This window comes from Anser brachyrhynchus, assembly GCF_964034855.1.
Source record: "Anser brachyrhynchus genome assembly, chromosome: 1".
Classification (NCBI taxonomy): domain Eukaryota; kingdom Metazoa; phylum Chordata; class Aves; order Anseriformes; family Anatidae; genus Anser; species Anser brachyrhynchus.
In genome coordinates this window covers 145,695,193-145,720,912 of record NC_137694.1, presented here as the reverse complement: position 1 = coordinate 145,720,912, position 25,720 = coordinate 145,695,193, and the positions used below count along the sequence as shown (strand labels likewise).

At 42.8% G+C, this 25,720-nt stretch overlaps 1 protein-coding gene across 3 annotated transcripts in view; it reads right to left on the bottom strand.

Annotated features, from left to right (window-relative positions):
- Positions 1-18,837: 18,837 nt before the first annotated feature.
- NCK2 (NCK adaptor protein 2) overlaps positions 18,838-25,720 on the bottom strand; it is an 85,158-nt gene continuing 78,275 nt past the window's right edge. For all 3 annotated transcript variants that reach the window (XM_080602286.1, XM_080602287.1, XM_080602288.1), the window contains one exon: positions 18,838-20,202. In XM_080602286.1, coding sequence (XP_080458412.1) covers positions 20,008-20,202 — 195 coding nt within the window. In that variant the 3' untranslated portion in view covers positions 18,838-20,007. The remainder of the gene's footprint in view (positions 20,203-25,720) is intronic.

The window sequence follows — 25,720 nt, the reverse complement described above, 5'->3', positions numbered from 1 at the left end:
CTCTCCTCTCCTCTCCTCTCCTCTCCTCTCCTCTCCTCTCCTCTCCTCTCCTCTCCTCTCCTCTCCTCTCCTCTCCTCTCCTCTCCTCTCCTCTCCTCTCCTCTCCTCTCCTCTCCTCTCTTCTCTTCCTCTTCAAAATGACAAGAAAATGCATAAAATGCATGAGCCTTAAGAATTAGACAACAAAAAATGTTCACATTTTCACGTATTACTGAAGCCAGATCCAGAAAGTTGGAAAACTGCTATGAAGAGGGGTAGAGAAGCAGGTTTTTATGACCAGCAAGTGAGGGCTGAGATGGAAGGAGAGCAATGCTACCAGTTAGTTCGCTTCAGTCAGCTGCACAACTTCTGCTTCATAAAAGTTCATGCTCACACTGAAAGCACAATTGCTAACATCCTCTGCTGACATGAAGGTTTCTTTGGATCAGGGGAGAGATGCTCAAGTGAAATTAAACTGGCAGTTCAATTCTGCTACTGTACAGCGCCTGTGTTACAAACAGACAGCATCTAAATCGGGAACTGTCAATCTGAAACCTTTAATTTACTTCAGAACTGAAAGCAAAAAAATTTATAAAAGAAACAAAAAGGTGTAGAATGCCTTGCATTACAGATACGTATCTGCAAAATTATAATAAGAATGCCTCAATCACACAATTTTACACAATAGCAGACTAGCTCCAGAAATGAAACAGAAATGAAGACACCTTTTTTGGTCTTTTCTTTCTGCCTACTTTAGTTGCATTAGACATGCAAACTACCTGCAAAACACATTTGCTTTTTCAAATGGACACAGAGAAGGCGATGAAGTAATCCTGCCTGTGGCAGATGCTGGGTGCCCACTTTGTATCGAGGCAGGAAGGAAAAAGCTCTCAGATTTCCCAGAGCATTTCAGTTTCAAGACTAATGAAAGAAGAAACAGCCCCAGAAAGGGAATCGATACAAGCACATCAGCAATTTTTGCCTTAAACGGTTTGTTTCAAATGCTCTCCGTGTAATAAAAAAAAAGCTGTTTTTAGAAACCCTTCCCAAAGGGGTGGTTAATACCTCAGCAAGAAGCTCTCTGCTCGTGAGCCTACCCCATGAGTGTATGGAGCGGATCCATCCACAGCTTTCAGCAAATGTGCTCTCAAAGGGGGCACTCTCTCCTTCCTCTCCAAAAGCCTCTCTAGCAGCACTCAGTCATGGCACACAGGCCTGTTAAGAGACACCAAACCGATTACACATGTTCATACTCCAAAACTGTGCTCGCAGGATGACTTAATTCCCGTTATTGGCACTTGACTCAACAGGGGGTTTCTCTCGATGTGACTGCGGCTCCTCTCACCTCTCCTAGACCACTCCAAGGGCCACGATCCTGAACTGCTTTGGAAGCTCACCCACATCAGGGCAAACTGGCTCTCACCTCCAGAAGGATCAGTGTTGATGCCTGAAAGATGCAGGGCGTGTGGCACCGCGCAGCATCCCCGAGGCTAGCCAGCTCCAGAAGCTTTTGCCGCTGCTCCACTCGCCCATCGCTCGCGTTAGCTGCCTTGCTGCTGACTGCTGGCATGGTCCAACTCTAAAAGGCTTCCCTGCTCTGCTACGCATCTTAAATTATACAAACAGAGCTCTGCGACAGGAGAAGAGCGATCAAAATGATTTATTTCTGGGTGAGCAGAAAGCGTCCCCCTTGTCTCAAAACAGTAATTACCACGGGCCACATTCCACGACTGTCCTTAGTCATGTCAGAAATGCCTGGAATAGAGATCATTTAGGGAGCGAGGTATTTTTTAACAGGTATCAGGATGTAGGCTTTCAGCCCTAAAGCATCTAAGTTAAATACCACGTCTTTAAGTATTTCAATTTATCTTTAATCAAAATGCGTAACTGTAGTGCCTTCCTTTCTCTTTGCTGATAGCTGTTCCCTTAGATACACAGAAAAGCAATTAATTAGTGCAAATTTTAGAACAGAAATAGCTATGCAGATATCTGCGAAGATGCTAAAAATGTCAGGAGAGAAGCAAGATAAATGTCGATGTTATTAAAAATAAATGCCTGCTTAATGCAACATTTACCTAAATGTTTGCCAGGAAAACAGCAAATACAGAGTTGAAATCCTGCTGTAGCGCCATTACACACACGGGCTCAAAGGATAAACTCCACCCCTGCACTGAGAGGCAGCCTAAGATGAAAATCTCATTCAAAACCTAGATGTTATCTGCGCTAGTCCTCTGCACAAAAGTGGATTTTATCCAATGTGCAGTGGCTCTGTAAACAATCTACTTCCTTTTACCAGGACTGTGCTGAGCCTTCTAACGGTTCCCTCCACATCTGCAACTGTGCCTTATCAAACGCTACATGTTGGTGAAGCATCAGGATTTATATTTCCTTTTCTGTGTCAGGATCCCCCAGTCACTCCTTTCCAGAACCAAAGCCCCAGGCCCCAAAAGACCTGCTGCCCCAATCGCTAAATACGAGCCCCTTTACTGGGCAAACTGTCAATGAGCCCTTCCTGCATTCTCCCAGCTTATCGAATAATCCAGATGGCTCCTCAGCGAGCCGAGTTATTTGTTACCTCAGCAGTCTCCAGCCTGTGTGCACATCTGCAAGCATTATCGGTAATGGCTTTGTTTTCGAGTGAGCTATCGACGCAAGTGTTAAATAGTGAAACGCCAACAAATGACCCCCGGGGACCCCTGCTAAACACACACCAGCTCAGAGATGATTCCCTCCATCTTTCTCCGCGTGGAGACCTGTCGGTGTTGAAACCACTTGCTGTTGGATATTGTTCATTTTTTTCTCTTGATCAAGATGCAAAGGAGTCATGCTCCAACTCTACTGCGCCTTTCATCAGGAAAAGCTTGCAATCTCAGTAAAACGCACCAAGCTGTTTTGACAAAATCTGTTTTCCTTAAGGTCAGGTAGATCGACCTTAACCAAGTGGTCCTCCTTTAGCTCTTTGTTAAAGAGTCTTATTTCAGTTGTTCCATTATTTTGCTTTGGATCAACATCAAGACCTGTATCAACCGCCATCACTCCATCTTAAAATGTTAACAAAAAGCTTTTTTTTCCACTCGGTAACTAAAAAGCAGGGTTCAGAGCTCCAAAGAGCTCCTCTCTCCAGCTCCTTAATATGAATTCCTTGCATCTGATGACTCTAAAATATTAGGCAGCAGCTGTCCCGTGTAACCTTCTCTAGTTGCTGCCTTGATGGAAAAATACTTGACTTTCTTCTTCTGTGTTACAGCTCCACCTCCTATTTTCTAGAGCATACAAAGCCCTGTACATTAGCATTGGCTTGAATGTGAGTCTCAAGAGCAATCCCTAAGGGTTTGTTCAACATTTCCACCTGAAAGGTTCCTGGGAGGTGGGTTTCGGTGCTGCCCAAACTCATCCTCTCGGCTCCACAGGAATAACTGCTGGTTTAGAACAGCTGAAAGCTTTTCTGGCTGAGCTATAGAAATTTCTTTGACGCCTGCATGAAGGACTAGGAGGGAGCTTAGAGGGCTTCATGCCAAAGAGAGTTAAACCTCTCCTAAATTAGACCAAAATAAAAGCTTTGTTTTACTTGATTTGGGTTACGAGCAAGAGCTTAGATCACTTCCTAATTTGAGCAGGCTGATTTATTCACCCCCCAAAAAGCTTTGCTGGCAGCGATCACCATGACACCGGGGCAATGCTCAGCTTCACACACACCCTGAGAACCATGGCAGAAAGCAGCAAGTGTCCTCACATGCACTGGCAGCTCCTAACCCTGCAGGGGTTTCGCTGCCTGACAGGACCTTGACACTGCTCAAACTAATAAGCACATGCTCGACTGAGATTTGGAAAGCATTTGCAATTGCCATCTGCATTATTCACCTCCGCTGTGGTAAGAAGAGCGGCAGGCCCATGTTTCTGGAATATTAGGGGAGGAAATTCAAGATGTTCTTCACAGGTTGAGGGTCAGGGCAAGCTGTAAAAAAATCCCTTCCCTTCCCTTCCCTTCCCTTCCCTTCCCTTCCCTTCCCTTCCCTTCCCTTCCCTTCCCTTCCCTGTTGCCCTACAGAAAAGGAGCTGAGGGAAAGGCGTGGTTCTGCTGAAGGAGAAGCTCACACTGCCAAAGCTCTCGGAGAATAGGCACCCCCCCTCTTCCCCCATAACATTTTAAAATCGGCTGCAGACTTCACTGGAGCCGCTGGCAGGGACTGAAAGCACGTCGCCGGTGTAGAAGAGGGAACTGCAATTTAACGCACGACGAGTGCCCGCTCTTGTGCGAGCAGGCTGTCCTAGAAAGCTACACAAACACGCTCCCAAACAACAGCTCTTTTGTTTGGCCGTGACGCTGCCCTCGTGGTGTTCGATCCAGCTAAGCAGATGAGACGAGCCCGTGTCAGTACGGATGATCTCAGGGAAAAGCAGCTCCGGGGAAGTTTTCCTGCAGAGGAGGCTGCAGCCGCGAGCCCCGATGCCGGCTGCCGAGGAGGGGTGTTTGCTCAGCACATTCCCGTGGTTTCTGGGATGAAGCCAGCATTCCCGGGACTCGAGATAATCAAGCGGATGAAGTCATGCTGTCCGGGTGCTTCAGGAGGGAAAATGGATGGCTCCAGCAGGGAGGGGGGAGGAAGGCGTTCAGCATTACCACACGGGAAAGGAGGGGGAAAAACCTTCCCCTTTTAACAATCCTACACACGAACACCACAGCTGGCATTGCTGACAGAAAAGTATTTGAAGGGATGAGCCATTTAACACAGGAAGGCCCAGACCTGCAGGCCAAACACAGGCCCTGCAACGGGGTAGCCGGGCCTACACGCTCCTCCTGAGGGACAGCGATCTTGGTGCCTATGGGGGATGCCATCTTGAGCCTACATCGAAATAAGAGGGGAATCGACGTGGTCACAGCCCCTCCTGCTTCGGAGCCTGCTTTGGGAAGGGACCGGGGCAGAGGAGCCCCTCTCAGCAGCGAGGCCTAGGCTGGCAAGCAGGCCGGGACGAGATATCGAGGACCACAAAGCAGTTTCAAAAGCAACCCAGATCTCCAGACCCCTTGGGTTTTGGAGTTCAACTCCAAGTGCTTAAGGGAGATAGATTTTCAGCCCTATCTAGAAAATCCTACATTAGTTGTTTAAAAGCTGGGAGCTCTGCGCTGACCTGCCCCTGAACTCCTGCGCCTCCTTTTTACATTCGTCTCTGCCGGCACGCTCTCCGGGGAGGGATCTGACCTTCCAGCGCAGCACATTTCTGGGGCTTACATTGCAATTATTATAATGGACAGCTTTCTGTTCAGGCTGGGGGAGAATTTGGTGAAAACCCTTTCCACTCGCATGTGTTTCCAATCATTATTTTTTTTTCTCCTTCTTACACACACATCTCTTTCCAATTCAAAAATACATCATTTCCCTGCAGATAGCACAGCTGGAGGGGTACAGCTCATTACTTTCTCAGAAGTTTATTTTCTTCCAAATTTCTTATTTTTTTTTTTAACTCCTGCTTTGTTCTTTCTTCCATCTGTGCATGGATCTGGGACACCGTCTCTACTGCTGGAAGCTAAATAGACAAGTAGTATATTCCAGCTATCCGCTGTGCATTATATATACAGCCACCTCTGGATAAAGGGGAAAACTGCAGAGGGAGCGGGTTTTGGAAATAAAACCCATACCACGTACCATTCCTGAGATTCTCTCTGTATAAAACACGCAGCTCCAGCAGTGTGTAATTCACTTGTATTTCCATTGTTCCCACGCATCAGAGGAAACGGCAGCATGAAATTTCATCAGCGAAAATGGTTTAGGCTTCGGCATCCCAGCCCCAGATAAAGCACACCTAGCTTCTCTGTTGTCAACCAGCCCGCTGCCTCTCACCGCAGTGATTTTGTTCCATGCTGAGTCTCGTGGCAAAATCCCGGCACTAATGAAGTTAATGAGAGTCTCACCCTTGGATGCTGCGGGGTTGGGATTTCACTCAGACTCTGCAGCCATCAAATTACTTCTGCTCACCTCTGAGCAGAAAGGATGCGCCCGCTACGCCCAGCATGGAGGATCAGGGCTGAGCCAACAGCCATTTCAGTCAGTGGAAAGGCTCCCACCAACTTTAACGAGGGCTGAGACGGATGGTTAGTGGATGGGAATGTTTTATTTGACAGAGCAAAAAATGCACTAGAAAAAAACAAAATCTGCCTTACTGTAGTTGAGAATATGGCACAGCCTCAGTTAACGTACGCTGCATTGAACCTCTCAGCATTAATGTCTCAGCTGCATCAAAAGCTTTGGTTTTCCCTTATTCTTACCCCACGGTATGCTTTTCTTCAGATACTATTCTAGAGGGCACCTCCTTCAAAGGGCTTACTTGTATTGTTTACTACTGCTGATTTATTTCCAATCCCAATCCTAGAACTGGGAGGGCAATTTCTTTCATTCTGAATGATGCAAGACACAAGAAGAGGGGTTGTGCTGATCATCCGGGTAAAATGAGGTCTGACCCAGCTCTCTGAACCTGTGGGACAACTCTGGGTGCAGAGCTGGGTGACACCAAAGCCCATGGGATCTTCAGACAGATCTTCATTGTGCATTTCCTTCAACTGTCCAAATGAAATAGGGCTTTTCTGTTTGTCACCTCTTATTTTTACCACTCTCTCTTTAAGCCCTATCTCTGCATTATGGTATACTTGAAAATGGGTTATAAGGTACTAGGTGGGTTCGATCTGCTCCAAGCACAGGGCTGAAATGGCAGTAACCATCACCCGAAGCATCAGCCAAGGGTTTTTAATTCCATGCCATTGGAAAGAAAAGCAATTCAGTCCTGACTTTCCTGCCTTCAAGCCCCCACATTCCCATTATTATTTTGGGATTCCGAGTGTGATCTCTGAGCAATGTATTCAAATAGAAATGAATAATCACCAGCTTAACAAAAGTCATTAATCCCCTGTAAGCACACTTCTGCAAAGATCTATTAATTCTCATTTCCAAGTTTTCAGAATTAAAGCGTTTGATATAGTACATGCTACCTATTCTCTTTAATTAAAAAACCTCCCACTGTAGAAGTGGGTAAAATATTTCATCAGTCAACAGCACACACAGTTGTCATGGAGAAAATTTCTGGGTTTGTCTGACACACAATAAAACACTGAACATCAGCTGAAGTTTCTCAATTTGCACTAAATCCAGTTTGTGCCAGAAGCAACAAGGGAATTAATTCCCTTGCATCTTGACAGTATGCACCTAAAGAGAGAATTGCACAGTTCAGATTCATCTTGAATAGCTTCTGCATCCTTCTTCTCCTTCTAAAGTGTGGCTCAGATCAGCAGCAAAACCAAGTGATTAATAGCTCTGCTAATTAACTGAATGACAGCAAATCAGCAACCTCTATGAAACAATTCCGCATTGGTGCAATTTCAAGTCCATTCTCTGTTGCAATTCATCACTTTGAAGGCCACTCTTGCAATGGAGGAATACACCAGCTATGCAGTGGTGAAAAACAGAGACCAGCAATACCCGTACTTCATGCTGCAAAGCATGTGGATGAAATGCAAGCTCTGACAGCAGGCAGCAGAAGATACAGAGGACCACTTATTTTTCTAATTCCATTTTTAATTTTCGCTTTTTTGGGGGGTGTGGTCTATAAGAAGGTTATATAGTGTACAGAAGTAATCTTGGATATTTTTATTCATTATCATAACTAAAGGAAACACACCACTCTGTCAAGAAAATGAGCGTTCATCTATCTGATGCAAGCAAAAGTCCGTGGAGGGTTTTAACGGTATCTCACACACAGACCCCCCAAATTGTGCTTTTTGTCCAACATGCTGTCTAGAAATCTCCCATTTTAAGCCCACAGACACTAGAGAAGGCCATGATACTGGAAGCATCAGGGGTGGTGTGGACATTTGAGGTAATCAAGCTCGTGCACAGGCAAGCAGAGTTGCAGAGCACGGGGCGAGGCGACACGTCCAGAAGAGCCTGGGCATGTAACAGCGGTGCTCCAGTAACTTGTGTTTTGGGGCCCAGAACTGACAACCGATGATTGCTTTGAGACTTCTAAGCTTTTAGGTCACTTTGAACAAGCTTCTCTTAAGTGTGTGCAACTCCAGCCATTCCCCAGAGACCCAGAGGGCTGACACCAGCGCTTCACTGGAATTGGACTACAAGGAAAACTTGGGTCATCAAGAAACATCATCTAATAACAAAGCCATCTCTGGCAGTCCCCGTAGACCTCGGCGTAGGAGGCTGTGAGTCACTGAAGACGTGGGAAAGTAGCAGCAAAAGGAAGGAAAAAGAAGACTGGTTTGCAACAGATAAACAGGTGTAAACTAGCTAGATCCTTCTGCAAGCAGTCGCCAGAACCTGATTCCTGCACAAAAAACTCACCGTTGTTCCCTTTAGGTAGCCAAGCTCTGATACTAAAAATCCTATAATGAATTCTGGAATAATTACTGCAATATTAAGGTGTGAATCCAGTCAGACCCAACAGCAGAGAAGAAAAGAGCATTGCTAAGCAGCAAGAACTGTGAAGGTGAAGCAAAGAGAAACCCAGAGGGACAACGCTGAAACTGCCAAACTTCGTCTAAACTTTATGCTCTATCACTAGCTCGTAACAAAGATAAAAATCAAAACCCAGGAGATAAACAAATTGAAACCCATCACTCATAATCCGCTTTTGTAGTTGATTCACATATCCATGAAGTTTTCAATACAGTAATGTAACAAGAGACTACCTTGAACACGGGTCCTGAAACTGCGACTGTCTGCTGTATAATTCCAGAAGACTGATGGAAATAGCTTTCCATGCCCCTCCCCCCCCTTTTTTTTAATGCTTCCTTTTTATAGGTGAACGAAATGTGCAAATTCCCTATGGGATGTGAATGCAAGGTCCAAGAGTGCAGGCATGATAACACACAGGCATTCCTTCATTTGCAAGTTGAAATAAATAAAACACGAAAGCAATAGCATCCTTTTTTCCTCCAATCTGAGGTCTGTATGTCCAGAAGCGTGATACCCTTTAAATTCTTACTAGGAAGGTTTTGTCTGATAAAAATATATCCATCATTTAGAACACTCTCCTCTGGCAAGGGTAAAATAGCATTAGGAAAGGGAGCTCTGGAGCTGGAGGGCTGAATTTTAATCCTGGAAAAAGCCGTAGTGATTCTACAGCAGAAAACACAGAAAGTCAGGTTCAGTTAAAGAACACTGCAACAGTTTATAGCAAAGCAAGCACGAAATCCTCTTTCACAGGACATTTTCTTTGCCAATTTGGCACCGTCTCCACTTTTTTTTTATCCTTTTTGCCCCATTGATAAAGTATACTTCCTGCATAATAGTTTAGAAAACACAAACATGATTCGGTCAGATTCTCCAGAACAGAAGTTTACATTTCTGATACCTTCTATCCCCTAAAATTAGGCCTCCTAAAATCATAAAGGTAAATGCCTTAGTACTTTCTGATATCAAACATAAGTCAGTAAGAAACAAATTGTACTGGAGTTTGATCCCAAGCCAACTGTAGTCCCTTTGATCTTTCCATTAAATTTCAACCTGCCTTGGTGTAAGTCCTTGGAAAACACGCACAGTGAACGTTGGTGCTATGCTCTCTGTGGTTACTGCATGAATGTTGTGATTCTCTTTATAAATTGTTTTCTGTTTTTGCATCTCAGTTCATGTCCACTGTCTATTAAAACTAAAACATTACCAATGTTTTGGTACCAGACGAAGGATAGTATCTAGGTATGGAAAACAGCCACATATGCAAAGGTTCAGGTAGAAGTCTTAATTTTCGGCGTGTTTTTATAGTAAACACTATCATGTTCTAACACCTGAAAGAAAAGTGTTCAGAAAATATATGCGGAGGCATCTGTGTGCGTACCAGCATAGACAGCATCGCTGAGGGTTAGCAGTTTTGTGTCTGTGCTTGAATGGCTGTACAAGAGTCTTGCTGATGTTAACAAGTTTGCATATCCGATATATGTGGTGAGTGTAAATTGGAAGCATTTACCTTAAGACTGTAGCAGGACCAGCCTGTTTCCTGAGCTCTGGGGCACGAAGTAAGGAGAGGAGCACAGAAACTGCCCTCCTATGAATTGGAAAGGCTAGCAGCGCAGGGCCTGGGAATGGCTCCGTTTGGAGCAGCATGCTGGAAGCTCACAACTCACCTCTATGTGACCGGCCTGGGAGGAGGTGGGTTACTTCGAGAAGTCAGAAGGCCCCACAAGAACTGATGGGGAACCACCAAAAAGACAGGCTCGGTCAATACGAGTAACAAGAAAGGTGTATTTAGGTCCAGAAGTGAAGGAGATGATAAACAAAAGGAAAAAAAAAAAAAAAAAGTCCAACCTACTGAAGGTAAGGAGAAGATTCACTATTATTTTCTCCAGCTTTACAAAAAGCACCACAGTGAATTTTGGTGCTTTTTAGGCATCACATCACACGTCCACCTGGTTACAGCAGTGGAAAACCAGGTTCTGTGGCTGGCATTTGTATGAGTACAAAGCCGGTAATTTTCCATATCCAAAGGGAAAGGCTGGTGTGAAGAGAAGCAGGATCCAGGTTTACTTCCAAGCATCAGACTTAGAAGTTGGAATAAATTTGGACAAGCAGCAGAGCTGCCAAACAGATCAGAGAAGGCGAAGGGATATGCTTCCCAAAGCAACCAGGGTGGTGGGGAAGGTGGAGGAACAGAGGACTTTGAAGGCAATTGTGGGCACAACTGCAATTGTTCCAATGCCGGCCCTCCCTTCAGAGAGCACTGAGCTCATCCACAATTAGTCACCCCTCTGCAGCCCAGGGCAAGTCTGCACACATGTTCAAATGCAATCAAACCTTTCCCCAGCGATCGCACTGCCGCAGAAAGGTGTGTACGGACTCTGAAAGGATAAGCAAGCTAATTCTGGAACGATTCAAATTTGAAGAAGGCTTTTAAATGGACGAAAAGTAAGCCTGCGTGCACACATCTATCTGGGACAAAGGGGATTTCTTAGATGTCTTCATTTCCTGCTGCAGAAGCAGAGACTGATTGCTTATTCAAGCCTGCTGTTGTTTATAGCCAGTCTCTGCATCTCAAGAGAGAGAGCAAGAACCGCTTCAGAACAAAACTGCATTTCCTCCCGCATGGGCCCGCGGCGTCTGTGCTCTTAGCAAACGCCTTGTGCAATCGCTCTCAACTTCCCTCCTGCTCTCCGGTGCCAACACATGTATCATCGCGTTCGTGTGGGCCAGCGCGCTCCTAATAGCGTTATCTGTCACCAGTCCTTTATGATACTTCATCTCCATGGCTCCTCGGTGTATGCTCTTTGTCTGCTTTCCATCATTATTATACAGTAGGCTGCAATTATTTTGGCTGCTCTCTTCAGTTTGAATTGTTCCTTCCTTTTGTACGTGGGCTGAGGGCATTTTTTTTTGTTAATTAAAGGGTTTTGTTTTCCGTATATGGTTCTTGAATGAGGATTTGTAGCAGGCCCCATAATTATAATAGTCCCAATAAACTGCACAAACTATCATTTACAGCTACAACACAGTGTTAAAAGTTATTTATATGCCAGTAGAACATCTCCACTATGTCAGACTAACCATGCATCAATGCACTTCAAGCAAATCGGATCTCACAAAACCAGCTACTGCTGAATTACAGCTCTCTTGGAGGACTCCTTTGCGTTTCCTCTCTTCAGTGCCAGCAAACACCATCCAGTAGGTTAGGGAGAAGAAGCTTAGGCAAGCAGGAAAGGAGGGATGGGCACTAAATTCCTTTCTTTACAACAAAACAAATGCAGCTCTACTCCTCCTCCCCTAAAATACCAGCATAACTCCAGAATTTCACAGCTCATTTTGATGAGCATGATGTGAGACGTTTGGGGTAAATCCACACAAATACTGACCATGTCTTTTTCCCCTCCCTGTTGCAGAGTTGCAGACACTTGGCCCATTTCAGCACCAAGTGATCCATGCTGCCAACACATGCGCTGAAGCCCTCAAGCCAGGTCGCTGATTTAGGCTGGGATTACCATGTCCAACGAACCACCCCTGTGAACGATGAGAACAGGTTTGCTCAAACAATACAGTTGCTTGGTGACCTACTGCTTGCTGTGCCCACAACACAAACACACCTCTACCAGGGACGTGGGCCTGCTTCTCTACAACCTGCATGTAAAAAGAACAAGCCTGGAGAGCAGAGCAATCTTTCCTGTCTGTTCAGTAGGCTCTAACTATTACGGTTGAAAATGGAGGGATAGTCCACACTAAAAAAGGAAGGAGGAGCTGAAAAATTTGAGAAACCTTAGGGCAAAGGAGATTAAATAGGGGCAAGGAGAAAAGGTGGCCTGGGAGACCACATGCAAATGGGGCAGGAAGTCAGTACAGAAGAGCCAAGCACAGGAGCAGCAGGATACCTGGAAACTCAACCACTCGAATGGAAGCAATGTCAGACCACATGGAACCGCATTAGAAAACACACAAACAAAATCATTCATCCAACTAAGCATAAAAATAAAATCACTGCACTAACTGAAAAATAAGTAAAATATTAAGCTAGATGACTGCGTGCTATCCTGTCCTCAAAGGTTCAGAATTGTATTTATTACGCACAGCTTGGTTTTAGACGTGTTTCTGTATGTGGTTGGTTTTATTTTTCAAAAGTCCTACTGGTATTGAAGAATTAACATCCTGTTAATGCTGAAGAAAGCAGTCTCCTCCTTCCCTTGGTAAAGTAGTTCCAGACATTGCAGTGTCATAGAATCATTTAGGTTGGAAAAGACCTCTGAGATCATCAAGTCCAACCTCAGCCTCCCCTGGAGCAACTTGATGCCACTTCCTCTCGTCGCGTTGCTTGGGAGAAGGGACTGACCCTCACCTCGCTACACCCTGCTCTGAGATATTCAACAAGCTTCTTCATTTTTACAGTTTTAAAACGATTCACATGCATTTAAAAGTGATTTGATTTAAACCAGAACTGAACTCATTCCCTTGGTTTTTTTTTTTTTTTGAAAAATGGCCAGAGTTCATTCCATTAGCATGAAGTGCTTCAAAGGACGAGCATAAAGTAGGAAAGCACTGCCAGTTCTTACTTACCTCACCAGAGGATCGTGCCATTCAGCAAGAATGGCATTACTTCTCATTAAGCCAACATTCAATGAAAACTCTGTCACTGCAGGTGGTCTGCAAAGTTTCAGAACTGACAAGACGACTTTCCAGGAAGCAAGAGGAATGCCAAAGACAAATGCATGTGCGTTTTCATGGAAAAAGTGTTGGAGTGGAGGAAAAGAAAAGAGAGGAAAGAAAAGAGACTAGGGAGAAAAAAACAAATTTGATGTTAATTTAGAGACACAAGTCTCCAAGATCACAGTTAAAAACAGGAGATATTATTACCATCAAAGGGACCATGACTGGCATTCTGACAAATATTCACCACGTGGCAAATGACTGAGCTGAGATGGTTAAGTTCTGAAACACGTTCAGACCTCTCCCTTTTGCAGAAGAGGTAACACCAACCAGCATCAGAAGGCTGGTGCCTGATATACTGTAGATCAGAAGCGTGCTGTACATCAGAAGTAAGTGCGTGATATACTGTATCAGAAACAAGTTAAAAAAGTAATGACAAGTTAAAAAAGTAATGATAATTTTTTAAAATCTGTCCTGAACTTCAGGGCATTATAATTTCTCAGAGAGAAGCCAGAAAAGTGGCACCCCTGATCAAAGCTACCTATTAGCATAAGAAACTACTCTGCGCCTTATTAACACAGAACAGTCAAACACTGACAGCGTTGGCTAACCTGCTCAGTTAGCCAGGGTAAAGGACTGAAAAGTAACCGGATTGAAAGACTCCTCCACGGTACCCATCTATTACTGGTGAACATTCATTCACCAGCTTGCTCTTCACCTTAACTCTGTGCCTAGTCAGTTGTACAAGTGCTTCGACTGCATTATGGCAATTTGCTCTAAGACAATCACTTTGTCTTAATGGAGACACGTTATGCCAGCACGAGGTCCGGCTGACACTGGTGCAAAGTCAAGTAAACACTCAGTATCCCACTTTTTACTGGGATATAAACCTAAAAGGATTTTCAGTAGGAAAGCTGGCACAAAAAAAATCGGTACTCGTATTCACTTTCATACATTAGCTGTGCATATTCAGATGGAAATAAACGTTCTACAGAAACCTTCAGATACTTGCTTCGTGATCCCAGGAGCCTGTTCGCACTGCCTGTCTGCTGGCGCCCTTACCCTTGACTCCTTCTTTGCTGTATTATCATCATCTACAGACTTAGTATTCTAAACATACCAGCCACCACAACTGAAGGACTTCTTTGCATTACAAATTGTAATTGCTCTGAATGCACTACTGGTTCTGCAACATAAAAAGGAACAACAAAAAAATAATCATTACCAAGCTTATTTCAGCTTTATGGAGTTGAACTCAGGTGAAAAGCTAAGTCAGTAACCCACAGTATCCACTGATCAATTACCATATAGATATATGTATCCTATCTGATGGAAATCAAAATAAAAAAATAATAATAATGTAACCCATTATTCACTACCACAGTTTCAATTACAGCTGGGAGGCTAATTCAGTTCAGTTGTTACCTGTGGACTGGCTCACACCCAAAGAGATGCTTCTCAGAAGGCAACAGAAAATTTGTTCAGATGCAAAATTTGGCTTGAAAATTGAAGCAAAACACCTCTTCATAGGCCTTCCTTCCAAAAGTGTTTCCCCCCACTCCCCCAAAAAATTCAAAATTAAAATTGTCCCCTTTTGAAGATCAGCATTGTTTTCTGAGTATGACATTGAGAATAACATATATTTTTTTAATCTATTATGATTTTATCTGTGAAATACAACTAGTGGTCACTATCAGGGCAAAACCACCTTTCAAGTGGTTCAAGAACCACACAGTGCTTTGTTTCATCAATAAGAGATACAGTAGCAAGATTTAACATGTGACACATTAATTTGTTAACCTTTCTAATGCTTCATGCATCAGTGCCATACGATGTCAAGCTGAATTCCAAACTGAATTCACACAAGGAAATAGAAGAGAACATTTCTTACCTGTAACTTTTTCCTCATAACTGTGGACTCCCACTACTGAAGATAATCTGTCAATTTAAAGACCTTTTTTTTTAAACCTCCCACTCCTAAAGCACTTAATATTACCACATAGGAAAGAAAAAGCAAAGAAAAACTTGTCTAATATGTGAAAGGCTAAATGCCACTTCTCTTAGTCAGCTTCTGTATAGGAGCTTGGGTAGGTACCTCAAACAACAGAGGAGACAAAAATCTGTTTTATAACAAGAAAAGAAGCATCAAGAAAACATATAAGAGAAACTGGTGTTTTAAAATATCAAAGCAGCAAAGGGCTCCAGAGCAAAGGACCTCTATATAATACAGCTTAAACTGGAATATTTCACATTAGGTAATTTGAGGTCCATAAACATTCTCTGTATGTGTGTGAGTCTATATACATACATATATATATATATATATATTATGTCCAACAGTTATGGATATGAATACCCAACTAAACCAGACAATAACCCACTGCTTCTGCAAGACACTAGCACAAGAAGGTACAAAGGCAAGGCATTATTGTATACTAAACTTGGTGCACGCTGGGTTAGAATTGCAGTATGCCTTCTAGGATAGTACTACACAGCTGATCTACTTGTTACTTAACAGCCTAATCCGCCTAGGAGCAACGAGTGAAAGGAATAGCAGCATCTACCAGCATCTTCCTTTCACTCTGAAACCCTTTATTCACGTGGTCCAGGTGATCTATAGCGCTACGAAGGACCGCGCACTCTGCACTCTTGCTGCTTTATACTTTTCCACTTAAAAACCAGCACCACATTTTGTTAGGACTGAAGAGAAAGGAGTAGGAAGGCTCACGGTTCCTAGTGCAATTTTCAAGAGCTGAGTGTTACTTCAGCAATTTATCTTTCATAGCTTATCGGTATGAATATGTTAACAAGTTTCCATTTAAAAATGAGTCATCCTACCCTACTGGAGTAGGGATGCAGAACTCATCAGATTCAGATTCCAGAGAGATTGTGCAGGTTTCCCTTACTTCCAAATTACTGAACTGGTTTAAGACCAAGAAGAAACAAATGTCCTTCCAATTACTTAGTAGGTTTTGCCAAGCAAAATGCCAGACTTAATCCAAAAGAAGTGTGGTCCCTTTTCTGGTTTTATTTATTTAGAATTTAGGCAAAACCTGGTCATTTTTTCTAAGAAAAACTGTACAGTGGTTTTATAGTATTTCAGCTTTGTTATAACAAAACTCATCATTTAAGTGTAGATCTCGATTTGCCCTCAGTGAAAGCATTAAACCAGGCGGTCAGTTTTACAATATAGGAAAGCTACAATAAAGGCTTGGAAGAATCGCTGTACACTTAAAATTCCAGATAAATTTGTAAGATAAACAAATCTGAAGAAAACACTAAATAGAATTATTCAAGACCGTGACTTTATAGTCCATTCACACTGTCCATATTCATGTTAATTAACCAACCACCTCTTCTCTCCCAAAAGGGAAGGCTAAGCAAACCCTTTGCTATTACAGTACAGTAGGACCAAAGTGAGTTCACCTGGCATGCTCTTGGTTCACTTTTCGCTTAATCCTTCAATAATCTGCCTGCAACTGCTGTGTGACTACCTTCAGAACTAAATCAGGTCAGCTGTGGCTATCTGGAACCAAACTGTGTCGTATTTTGCTGACAGACACCCTAAATCAGCTGAAAGCTGCACAGCGGTCTTAAACAGTTTCTGCTGTACTTCTCTGCAAGCCTTCCGGGCTGAGACTCAGCGTCATGCTCCAGGTTCACGCTTCTTCCAGTTTGGAGCTGGCTAGAAACTGCCTGGCTTGGGGCCTAAGGAGAAGCTTGTGTGCATTCATCTGCAAAACAGAGTAAATCCTGAAGCTCTCCCAGCACTTTGGCCAAATACCACCATCAGTAACAGCAGCATGGCAGCGGAGGCTCAATGACAAACAGCACCAGCTCCCAGCTACGCACCGCTCTGAAGCGGCCAGAAAACAGAAGCAAAACATCTCTTTGTCTTCCCTCCAAAAATAAAACAAAGCACTGGTGATAGCCAGGCCCTACTCCCCACCCATCTGGAAACTTTGCATATACACATACTTTTGTAAGGCTCAACAGCATAAAAGCTTACACCAAGGACTAAGATACTTAGGAAGAACAGTAACCACAGCATCCTTTAAATATAACACCCTTAGGAAAGGAGTGCTACAGAATTGAAGAGCAAGGATGTGCAAGTTCAGAGGTGAAAGGAATTGACCGTCTTTTTGTCATCAGAAATTATTTGAGCCTTTAATGAAAACTGCAGTTGAAGAAACTCAGGTAACCACAATTCCTATAATCTTACAACAAAACTCACATCCCAGTCCTAAGTTTTGGTAAAGAGGCTTTAAGTAGTCAAAAAACAGGAATGCAGTTTTGTCAAATGATAGGAAAAGGGAGGTAGAAAATGAGGGGAAAAAAAAATCCATGTCATACTACACCTTTATTAAGCTGTTACCACTGAAGATTTTTAATGCTTAAGGCCCAATCCAGAAAACGAGGTCAAAAAGGCAGCAAAACTTGCAGAAACCTATCTTAATTAGCAAAGACTGGGAACGACTGAAGACCTATTAATGAGCCCGCTGAATAGACAGCATGTTGATTAAATACAGCGTGGGCAAAAACAAGATGAAGCTTGTTTCAAGAAAAAATAATTCGAGCTAGTCGTTTCACAGTGCTGGGTCATAAATTAACTAACTGCTTCCAAAACAAAATACTTCAACAATTTGCACCTCTATACACAGAAGCTCTTTACAAGGCACCAGGTGAAAAAACAAACAAAAACCAACAAGATTAAAAATCCCTCAAAGCATAAGGCATATGGTAAAAACTTCACTTGGAAGTCTACTTGATTTAGTTCTAAGTTATCAAGCCTAGAAAGGGGTTAGGAACTATCAGAGCTTGTAAAAAGAAACTAGAAAAAAGTGGATTTTTTGTTTGCTTAAAAAAAAGCCAACAACAAAATATAGCAAGTGTATAATTGACTTTCTTAACATCACTGCCATACTCAAGGTACACGCTTAGATTTACCTAAATAAAGAACTAGATGTTAGACGGCAAAAAAACCTACATTCTCTGCAGAATTCTCTTGTGAAGATTAAGAAGGAAGCCACTGTGCTGTCCTTCCGCAAGCAGACTGTAAACAACTGGCACTTCTCACCAGCTCCCTAAGGAAAGCTGCTCTGTTCCCGGAACACAGCCATAGGTAGTGCTCGCCAGAACAACACACAACTGCTCTGGGCTGTCCTGAATCTCTGCTTTCCTTCATGAGGCTGGACCAAGCAGGAGTTTCAGTGCCCAATTTTTAGTTAACACATACAGAAAACTACAGTTGCTAAAGAAACAAGATTTCAAGAGCGGTGGGAAAATAATATGCATGTAGAACTTGAAAAATCGTACTTGCCTGCCAGGGCTGAGCAAGAGGGTGATTTCACTCCCAGAGGTACCAGTGCAGTCTCCTGGCAATGGTATGGTTTGCACCACAGCAGACCGGTGTCTGCTCTGCCTATGCTGCAGCTACGCACATAATACTACTGGCTGAAATATAAAATCTGTAAGGAACGTGTTTTAATTGAGAAAAGGTACCAGAAAGCAGCTCCCTCTTGCAGTTTTCATTAAAGCTATGAACAGACTTATCACAGAAAGAATCACCATGGAGGTCGTTAGACGCTGCCTCATATCAAACTGTACTCTACGGTGGCAAATTTTTTTTTTGTTTTATGTCACATAAATTCCAAGAGAAACAAACTCAGAATTTACTCTATTTCACCTTGCTAAAGGAACACCGGGACTACCACCCAAGGATAAATGCAGTACTCCATCGTGACATAATACCTTTTTTATTACAATATCCAAAAAACTGAGTATGCAAGATTTGGAGATCCTAAGATCCCCTTCTTCAATCTCAGGAGTGTGCCATCTAAAGACTGTATATTTAAACCATAAAGGAGTTTAAATGTAAAGAAAAGAGAGAAATGCATTTTCTTCATAAACATTCTGTGTGTCTCTTCCTACCAATCACACCATCCTCTGTAAAACCTGAAGATTTCTTTCTGTAAAGCAAATATATATATAGTGTTGGTAGCCCGCCCCACCCATCCCAAGATCATTTTTTATTAATCTTCTGTATTAGTGTCAACAATCAGCTACAGATACATATTACTTTGAGAATTAAATACATAATTGTTTAATTCAAACAAGCAGAAGGGCAAGAGGAAAAAGCATTATGTGGATGGCACATTTGGTTGTAGATTACCAAAACATTCAGTCTTTACATTTCAATGATTCTTTCTCTAGTAATCAACTTTCAAATAAAATTTCTCTTTGTTGCAATTACAGACCAAAATACACTAGATAGTTTTCTTTTACTACAATCTTACCATAGTAGTTTAGGAAGTACTATTACAAAATGCTTTAATTAGTGTACTCTTTGCGAAGAGTCAGAGAGGCAATGTAATAGCAGAGTACAGTGTAAAGAGTGCTTCTAGGAGCTAGGAGTTTCTGTAATACGGGAAGCAAAATAGCTACAGAACTCACAGCCACAACCGTCATGTCTACTGTATCTCACTCACTCAGCTGCAGCCTCAGTGCATTCAAGCTGTGCCCGATGTCTCTTAACGAAGAGTTCTGTCTGCGTGAGCCGCTGGAAGAGGTTAACACTGCTTTGAATTGCAAACCCCCCTCCTTCTCATCCGAGCTACCTCCGTAAACGTACGCAGAGGAGGGGGGTTTAGAACTCGGTCATGGAAGTGAGCGCTCGCAACGGCCACCTAGTGAACGGCTCGACCTGAAAGGAGGTGATCTGAGATTAACAGAACTGAAACACAAAAGTAGGCAAACGAAAAAGGACAAATAACAACCAACAGAGCAAACACGTTGGAAAGAGCCTACTCTTTAAGCCTGCTTCAGATATTGCTCTGCTCTATAAAAGAGAATTTAGGACCTAAGGCTTGGAAGTTATAAGAGGCCTGGGCGGCCGAGTCCATCTTCAACGTCACTGAAGTGCTTTCACAAGATATAGCTTTTCCCCGTGTTCACTGGTGAAGATGGGAGCCTTTTTGTAGTGTTCCACCAACTCATCCATAGTATTAAAGCGACGCTGCCCAATACAATAGACATTGTCCACGAGCTGCACCTTGAAATGTTTGTTCTTCCCCGATGCCTTTAGAGATACCGAGAAGTCACTGGGCTGTTGAGAAGAATTCAAAAAGAAAAGAAACAGAGAATTACAAGAAAGTCAACAAAAAGAAGGCTGGATTTTGCTGTTTCAGGAACAAACTGTGTAACAGAGCTGACGGTGTAATTTATGCTAGCCTTTGTGCTCCACAGCTCAGTGCTCTAGCTACTTAAGAAACCCAATAGTCTATTATTCAATAAATAATTGCCATTGTTATTAACATGCACAGTTAAGTCAGTTAAGTGAAAGCTCCCCAGATGCACAGTCTGAAGTTGCCAATTACACGACTAAATTGCAAAAATTATCTTAGTTCCTCAATCTAGAAGCATGAGAATGTCAAGGAGAAGAGAAAAAACTTTCATCATTTTGGTTTCTTTGCTAGTTAGAGTGCCCTGGAGAGACCAATTATTGCAATATTGCTTGGGTGAGGTGAAGAAAATCCCCCTATCACTTTTTTTTTTTTTTTTTTTTAAATCTGTGACCACTAGAGGGCCGTTCTCGCTTTGTATTGCAAAAGAAAAAAAACACCTTTTATCTTCATCACCACATGTATGAGAAATAATTTCTCCTACTGAGTACACCTTTTTCTTAATAAGATAAAGCTACAGAATTAAAACACAAACCACACCGTCAAGTCCCCAACCACAAAAGACAAAGTTTCAGCACTAATTAAATTATCCAGAACAGAGTAATTTCGCACGGTAAATTTCTTAAGTCTTCACAACTGATTACTTTAACGAAGAGAAGGGATGAGACCCTTCCCCTTTCTGCACCATATGCAGAGGCAGAAAAGAAGGAAGGTGCCAGCTCCCCAGCTCCCACCCCCACCCAGGCAGAACAAGACCCACGAGGGACCAGCCAGCTGTCAGCACTGCTGCCCGGGGCTGAAGCAGAGGTGTGCACAAGCAAAGCTCTGAGCAAGCCCTGGGATGCTGGTGCTTCTGATGGTGATCGTATGTCAGATGAAAACTGGGTGATGAGGGTTGGAAGGCCCTCATTTTAAATGGAAGAGCTTACAAATGGAAAGTTCATAACCTGAACCAAAACCTTGTTTTGTTTGCTTTTAGAAATAGGAAGAGTCTTTACGACAAAGGTTAAAAACTGAAATAACCACTTTGTGCTTCACAAAGTTGTAATTTTTCTAACCAAGCAGTTGTTTCCAGTATGCCAGCAGTATGGGTTGTCCAACTTCCTTGTATTCGCTAAGAATCATAGCCTTTAGTCCAGCAAGGTCACAGCGCTGACGAACAGAGAGGTGCTGGAGCAGCTCCTAGACCCCTCTCCCAGGCGCTGGCCATGCTTAGATCTTTGTGAGGTGGCCTGGACAATATGTTAAACTCATTTCCTGCCATTTTGGTTACACACTTTAATGAATGAATGTCCTCCTGAACTGCTGTCCATTCTTCCCAGCCTCTGAGCTGCTAATTAGATTCGTGCATAAAGAGAAGATATCATTATTGCTGATTTTTTTCCCAGAATATATGTTACAAAGTTGCTCTTTTCATCCTCTAATTTAATTTTTAAAATAGCGGAAAGGCTGATCTAACTCTTTTGAGAGTCATCATCCGGTGCAAGGAGATGGAAGAGCCTGAACAGCTGTTGCAAAAGCCCCGAAACCCCTTCTTGGCCTCCAATTAGTAAATTCGCCAGGATATGAGAACAAACAGCAAAAGCACCCGGGCCTTGCGTTTCCTTTTATTTTGGTACTTTCCCACTGTAACAAATATGCAAAATGATTAAAAAGATTACCTCAAAAAATAAAAAATAAAAAAATCTGTAGATAAAGCAGTGCTTTTAACGCTGCTGTTCCAAAGTATGCTGGTTCGATGCAGCTTGAATTGGTTCCCTGCTGTCCTCCTTGGACTTGCTCCAAGCCTGTTTATTTTATTTACTGTTTAAGCTATTTTGTTTCAACTGCTGGCCAATTTTTTTCTCCCTTCTCCCTCTTAAATTAATTGCTCCATTTGGATGTTTGCACACGAACTTTTCCAGGAATAAAAGCCTCACGTACACTGAATAAAGGCACATCAGAAGTTAAGCTTTAATCCCTGCTATCTATGGGGCTCTTGATGACTCTGCAACTGAATTACAGAGCACAGCCTCATGGCAGGGAACCTGGGAATACTGTTGAACTGTCATAATTGGGAAGACCTAAATCTGAAGTTAAATCGATTCCTACCACAGACCGTTGAAGATTAGCCGTTATGTGTTTGCAGCTCCTCAGTCCAGGTGTGAAATTTCTGATATTCTTTCAGAATCCTTTACTTCAACTCTTGCTTAGTGACTAAGACAACAATAGGCTGCTGGTGCACGTGGGAGACATCAGGCAGGAAAATGTTCCTTTAATTTTACTTCTTTGGTCTTACAAGGGAAAACAAAGCAAACCGTGGTAGAAAGTACCCTCTTTACAATCTCCATTTGAGAATGAAACAAGACACTTTTCTCCTAAGTGGCGATGCTGGGAAAATACCCCCCTCTGAAAGCCTTTTACTGCTCCCATCCCTTAACTTTCCTGTTTGGTCCAGTTTCACCTAGCACCACCTTTCCCTCCATGGAAGATTTTCTCATTTTGCAGGTTAATCCGTGAGCCTGCTCCCCAACTCCTTCAAGTTACAAGCCCAGGTTTTCCTCGCTCCTCCTCCTAATTCAGTCACATACACATTAAAAAAAAAAAGCAAGTTATAGCTCAAAGGTCTGTGGCCAAGCTGGAAAAAACAATGTGGGAAGGTTTAGACTTCGCTTATCTACCCCTCCCACCCTATTCAGATATACACAAATACCTTTCTTCTTTATGTAACATCCACCACGGTCTCACGTAAATGGTACACAGGTAAGAAACGTGAATCAGCTCCATCGGTTTCAAATGCAGTTCTAATAAAATTCCCATTTTTCCATTGAAATAAACCACTGGGATATTTCCTCGAGCCCATTTTAAAGCTAAGCTTCCTCCTTCTCTCTGCCATAGCTGTCAGTCACAGCACGTCACAGAGCACAACAAGTGCTGCAGTTTTTGAACAGTTGCCACGTTTCATCGCTTCTACCTGACACTTGCAGGATTGAAACTCCAGGATAATAACATGGGACACCCTGAATGCTACCAAATTAGCACCTCAAAAAGCATACAAGCTCTCGGCCTACGCCTCTTTACTCTGCTGTCACTCTGAAGCAGCCTTGCCTCACCGGGGGCCCAGCACAATTTCAGGCCCAGCCGCAGCAGAGCGCAACGGGCCCGCAGGTGCTGGCAGCAGCTCCCGTTGGGCCTCAGGGCACCAGCAGCAGCAGGATCTTCCTTCCAGATTTGCTCCTCTCCCCAGCAGAAACCAAGTCCTGGATCTTCAAAGCACGACCATCACCCGCCCAAAAGGGTGAGCCCAGACGTCGTCTTGTGCCAGGTGCTGCAGTGAAAGCACAAATCTGACCGCCTGCAACTCAGAACAGGTAAAAAGTGGCTCTACAGAGACTCTGCGGAGATTAAATCTGCCTTATTTGTTAAAGAGTGCTACTTAAAAGAGACAAACTTTTTTTTTTTTTCCTTAAATCAGCCGAGCAGCCTGCAACAGGAAGAAGAAATAAAGCCATTTTCTGTGCTCTGCTTCACTCTCAACACCAAAAGCTAAGGTGACATTACCTCCGTGTAACAGAGTTGGCAAAAAACTTAGCAGCAGGTAACTGTGCCTGTTACATAAACTGCGGGCTTAAATGGTTCAAACAGGTTTATGATTCTAATAATAGTATTTCGTAATTAATGAAGATAATCAGACTGCTAGCTACCCAGGAGTTCATCTCAGGGTATTCTCCAGTGCAGCAGCACCCCTTAGATCTGAGCATAACTGAGGACAGCAGTTTTGGCTAAAGGAATCTGGCTGGGAGACAAACAACTGGTAAGTCAAATCTAGAGAAATATTGTAAAATATTGCATATAGTGAAGTTTTAAAAGGAAAAAATGACAGTCTCCCGCTCATTCAAGGGAATGCAGAACAACATAAACCCTCACCTATCCAAACAGAGCTCGTCATAGCTAGTAGGGAGCACAGAACTCAAAAAAAATCTAAGACTTTCTGTAATTATGTTGATGGAAGGCTACAGAAAAAAAAACACATCAAAGATCAGGCACAAGAACACCAGGATGACTCTGGTTTATCTATAGGCCTCTTTAGAAAGGAAAAAATCCCCTGTACCTTTGGCTTTAATAGGTGGGTTCATACTACAATGCAAGGGGAAGTGCTGGTCTGGCAGAAGATTGAGCAAAGGGAGAGCCAGCAATCTCCCTCTGCTCAGCCCCGTCCTTCTCAGCGAGATTTTCCCTGATGCTATCGAGTGCATCCATTAGCTTATTAGACGATTCCTGGTACTTATAGAAAAATGAAAACAATCTAGCAGTCCCCAATACTTTTATGAATAACATACATTAAGAAATTATACGATAATACAATATACATAAAAGATTAGGGCAGAAAAAAGCTTGGGATATAGTAAAATATTTCTTTAAATCTAAAAAAAAAAAAATGAAATTCCCAAGTGATATCACAAGGAAGTAGGCATTTTCATGCCTAACTACAAAGACTCTCATTGCTTAAAAAAGCCACGTACAGGATCTGCAAGTCCAGATCAAGACTGGAAAAAGAAAAACGATGAGTTCTTCAGATCAGATTATTTTTTATTTTGTGTAAAAAAACCTTGCTGTAACATGAACTGAGTAAACTCTCTGGGATTCCCAGAGGTGTTAGATGCTGGGAACAACTTAAAGACCGCAGTCTGAATGAATCTTTTGCCTCAAAAAGCAACGATTTCCCCAGTAACAATGAAGAGAACGAGTCTGGAAATGCTTTGAACACAAATGTGTTTAGTGTTACGATGTCATATTAAATTAAAAGGTTGCCTTGTCCTTTCAAGGAAATTAGTTTACTCAAGATGTAGGCTGCTAAACGCAAGGAAACGAGGTGTAACGCAATGGTCAGTGTGAGACAGAACACACACCAAGAAATGGGTGTGCATTTCTGTATTTTAAGTAACACATCCATCTTCAAACTGTCCAAGACCATTGGTCACTACCAGCCAGGATAACCCAAAATACAGCATCCGGATCTGAAAGTCGGCCTCCATCTGCTGGACAGACGGACCTGGCAGCCAGGGTGCTGGGCTGAAGGGACGTCAGGACTGCTGCAGAGCAATTTAATGGTCACCATCATCCTCTAGTGGCTTGCCACATTTGGAAAACTCTATGCCCTTACCTCAGTCTTGTCTTTTGTTGGCTAAACAAACTCAGTTCTGTCAGCCTCTGTTCATAAGTCATGTTTTCTAACTTTTTTTTTTTCCCTTCTGGGTCTCCTCTGATTTATTTTCATTTAACCTGTTTTTCTCTCCAGTCTTCCCTGATTTACTTGCATTTGTCTTCATTTTGTGCTTACAGTTAACTAACAGCAGAAATAGGAACTCAACAAGAGAGCTTCAAAGAAAGTAGTCTGACAGCTACGTGTCTGCTGCAGAGAAAATCAATTGAGAAATGATGCCTGAAAGTTACTCAGACCAT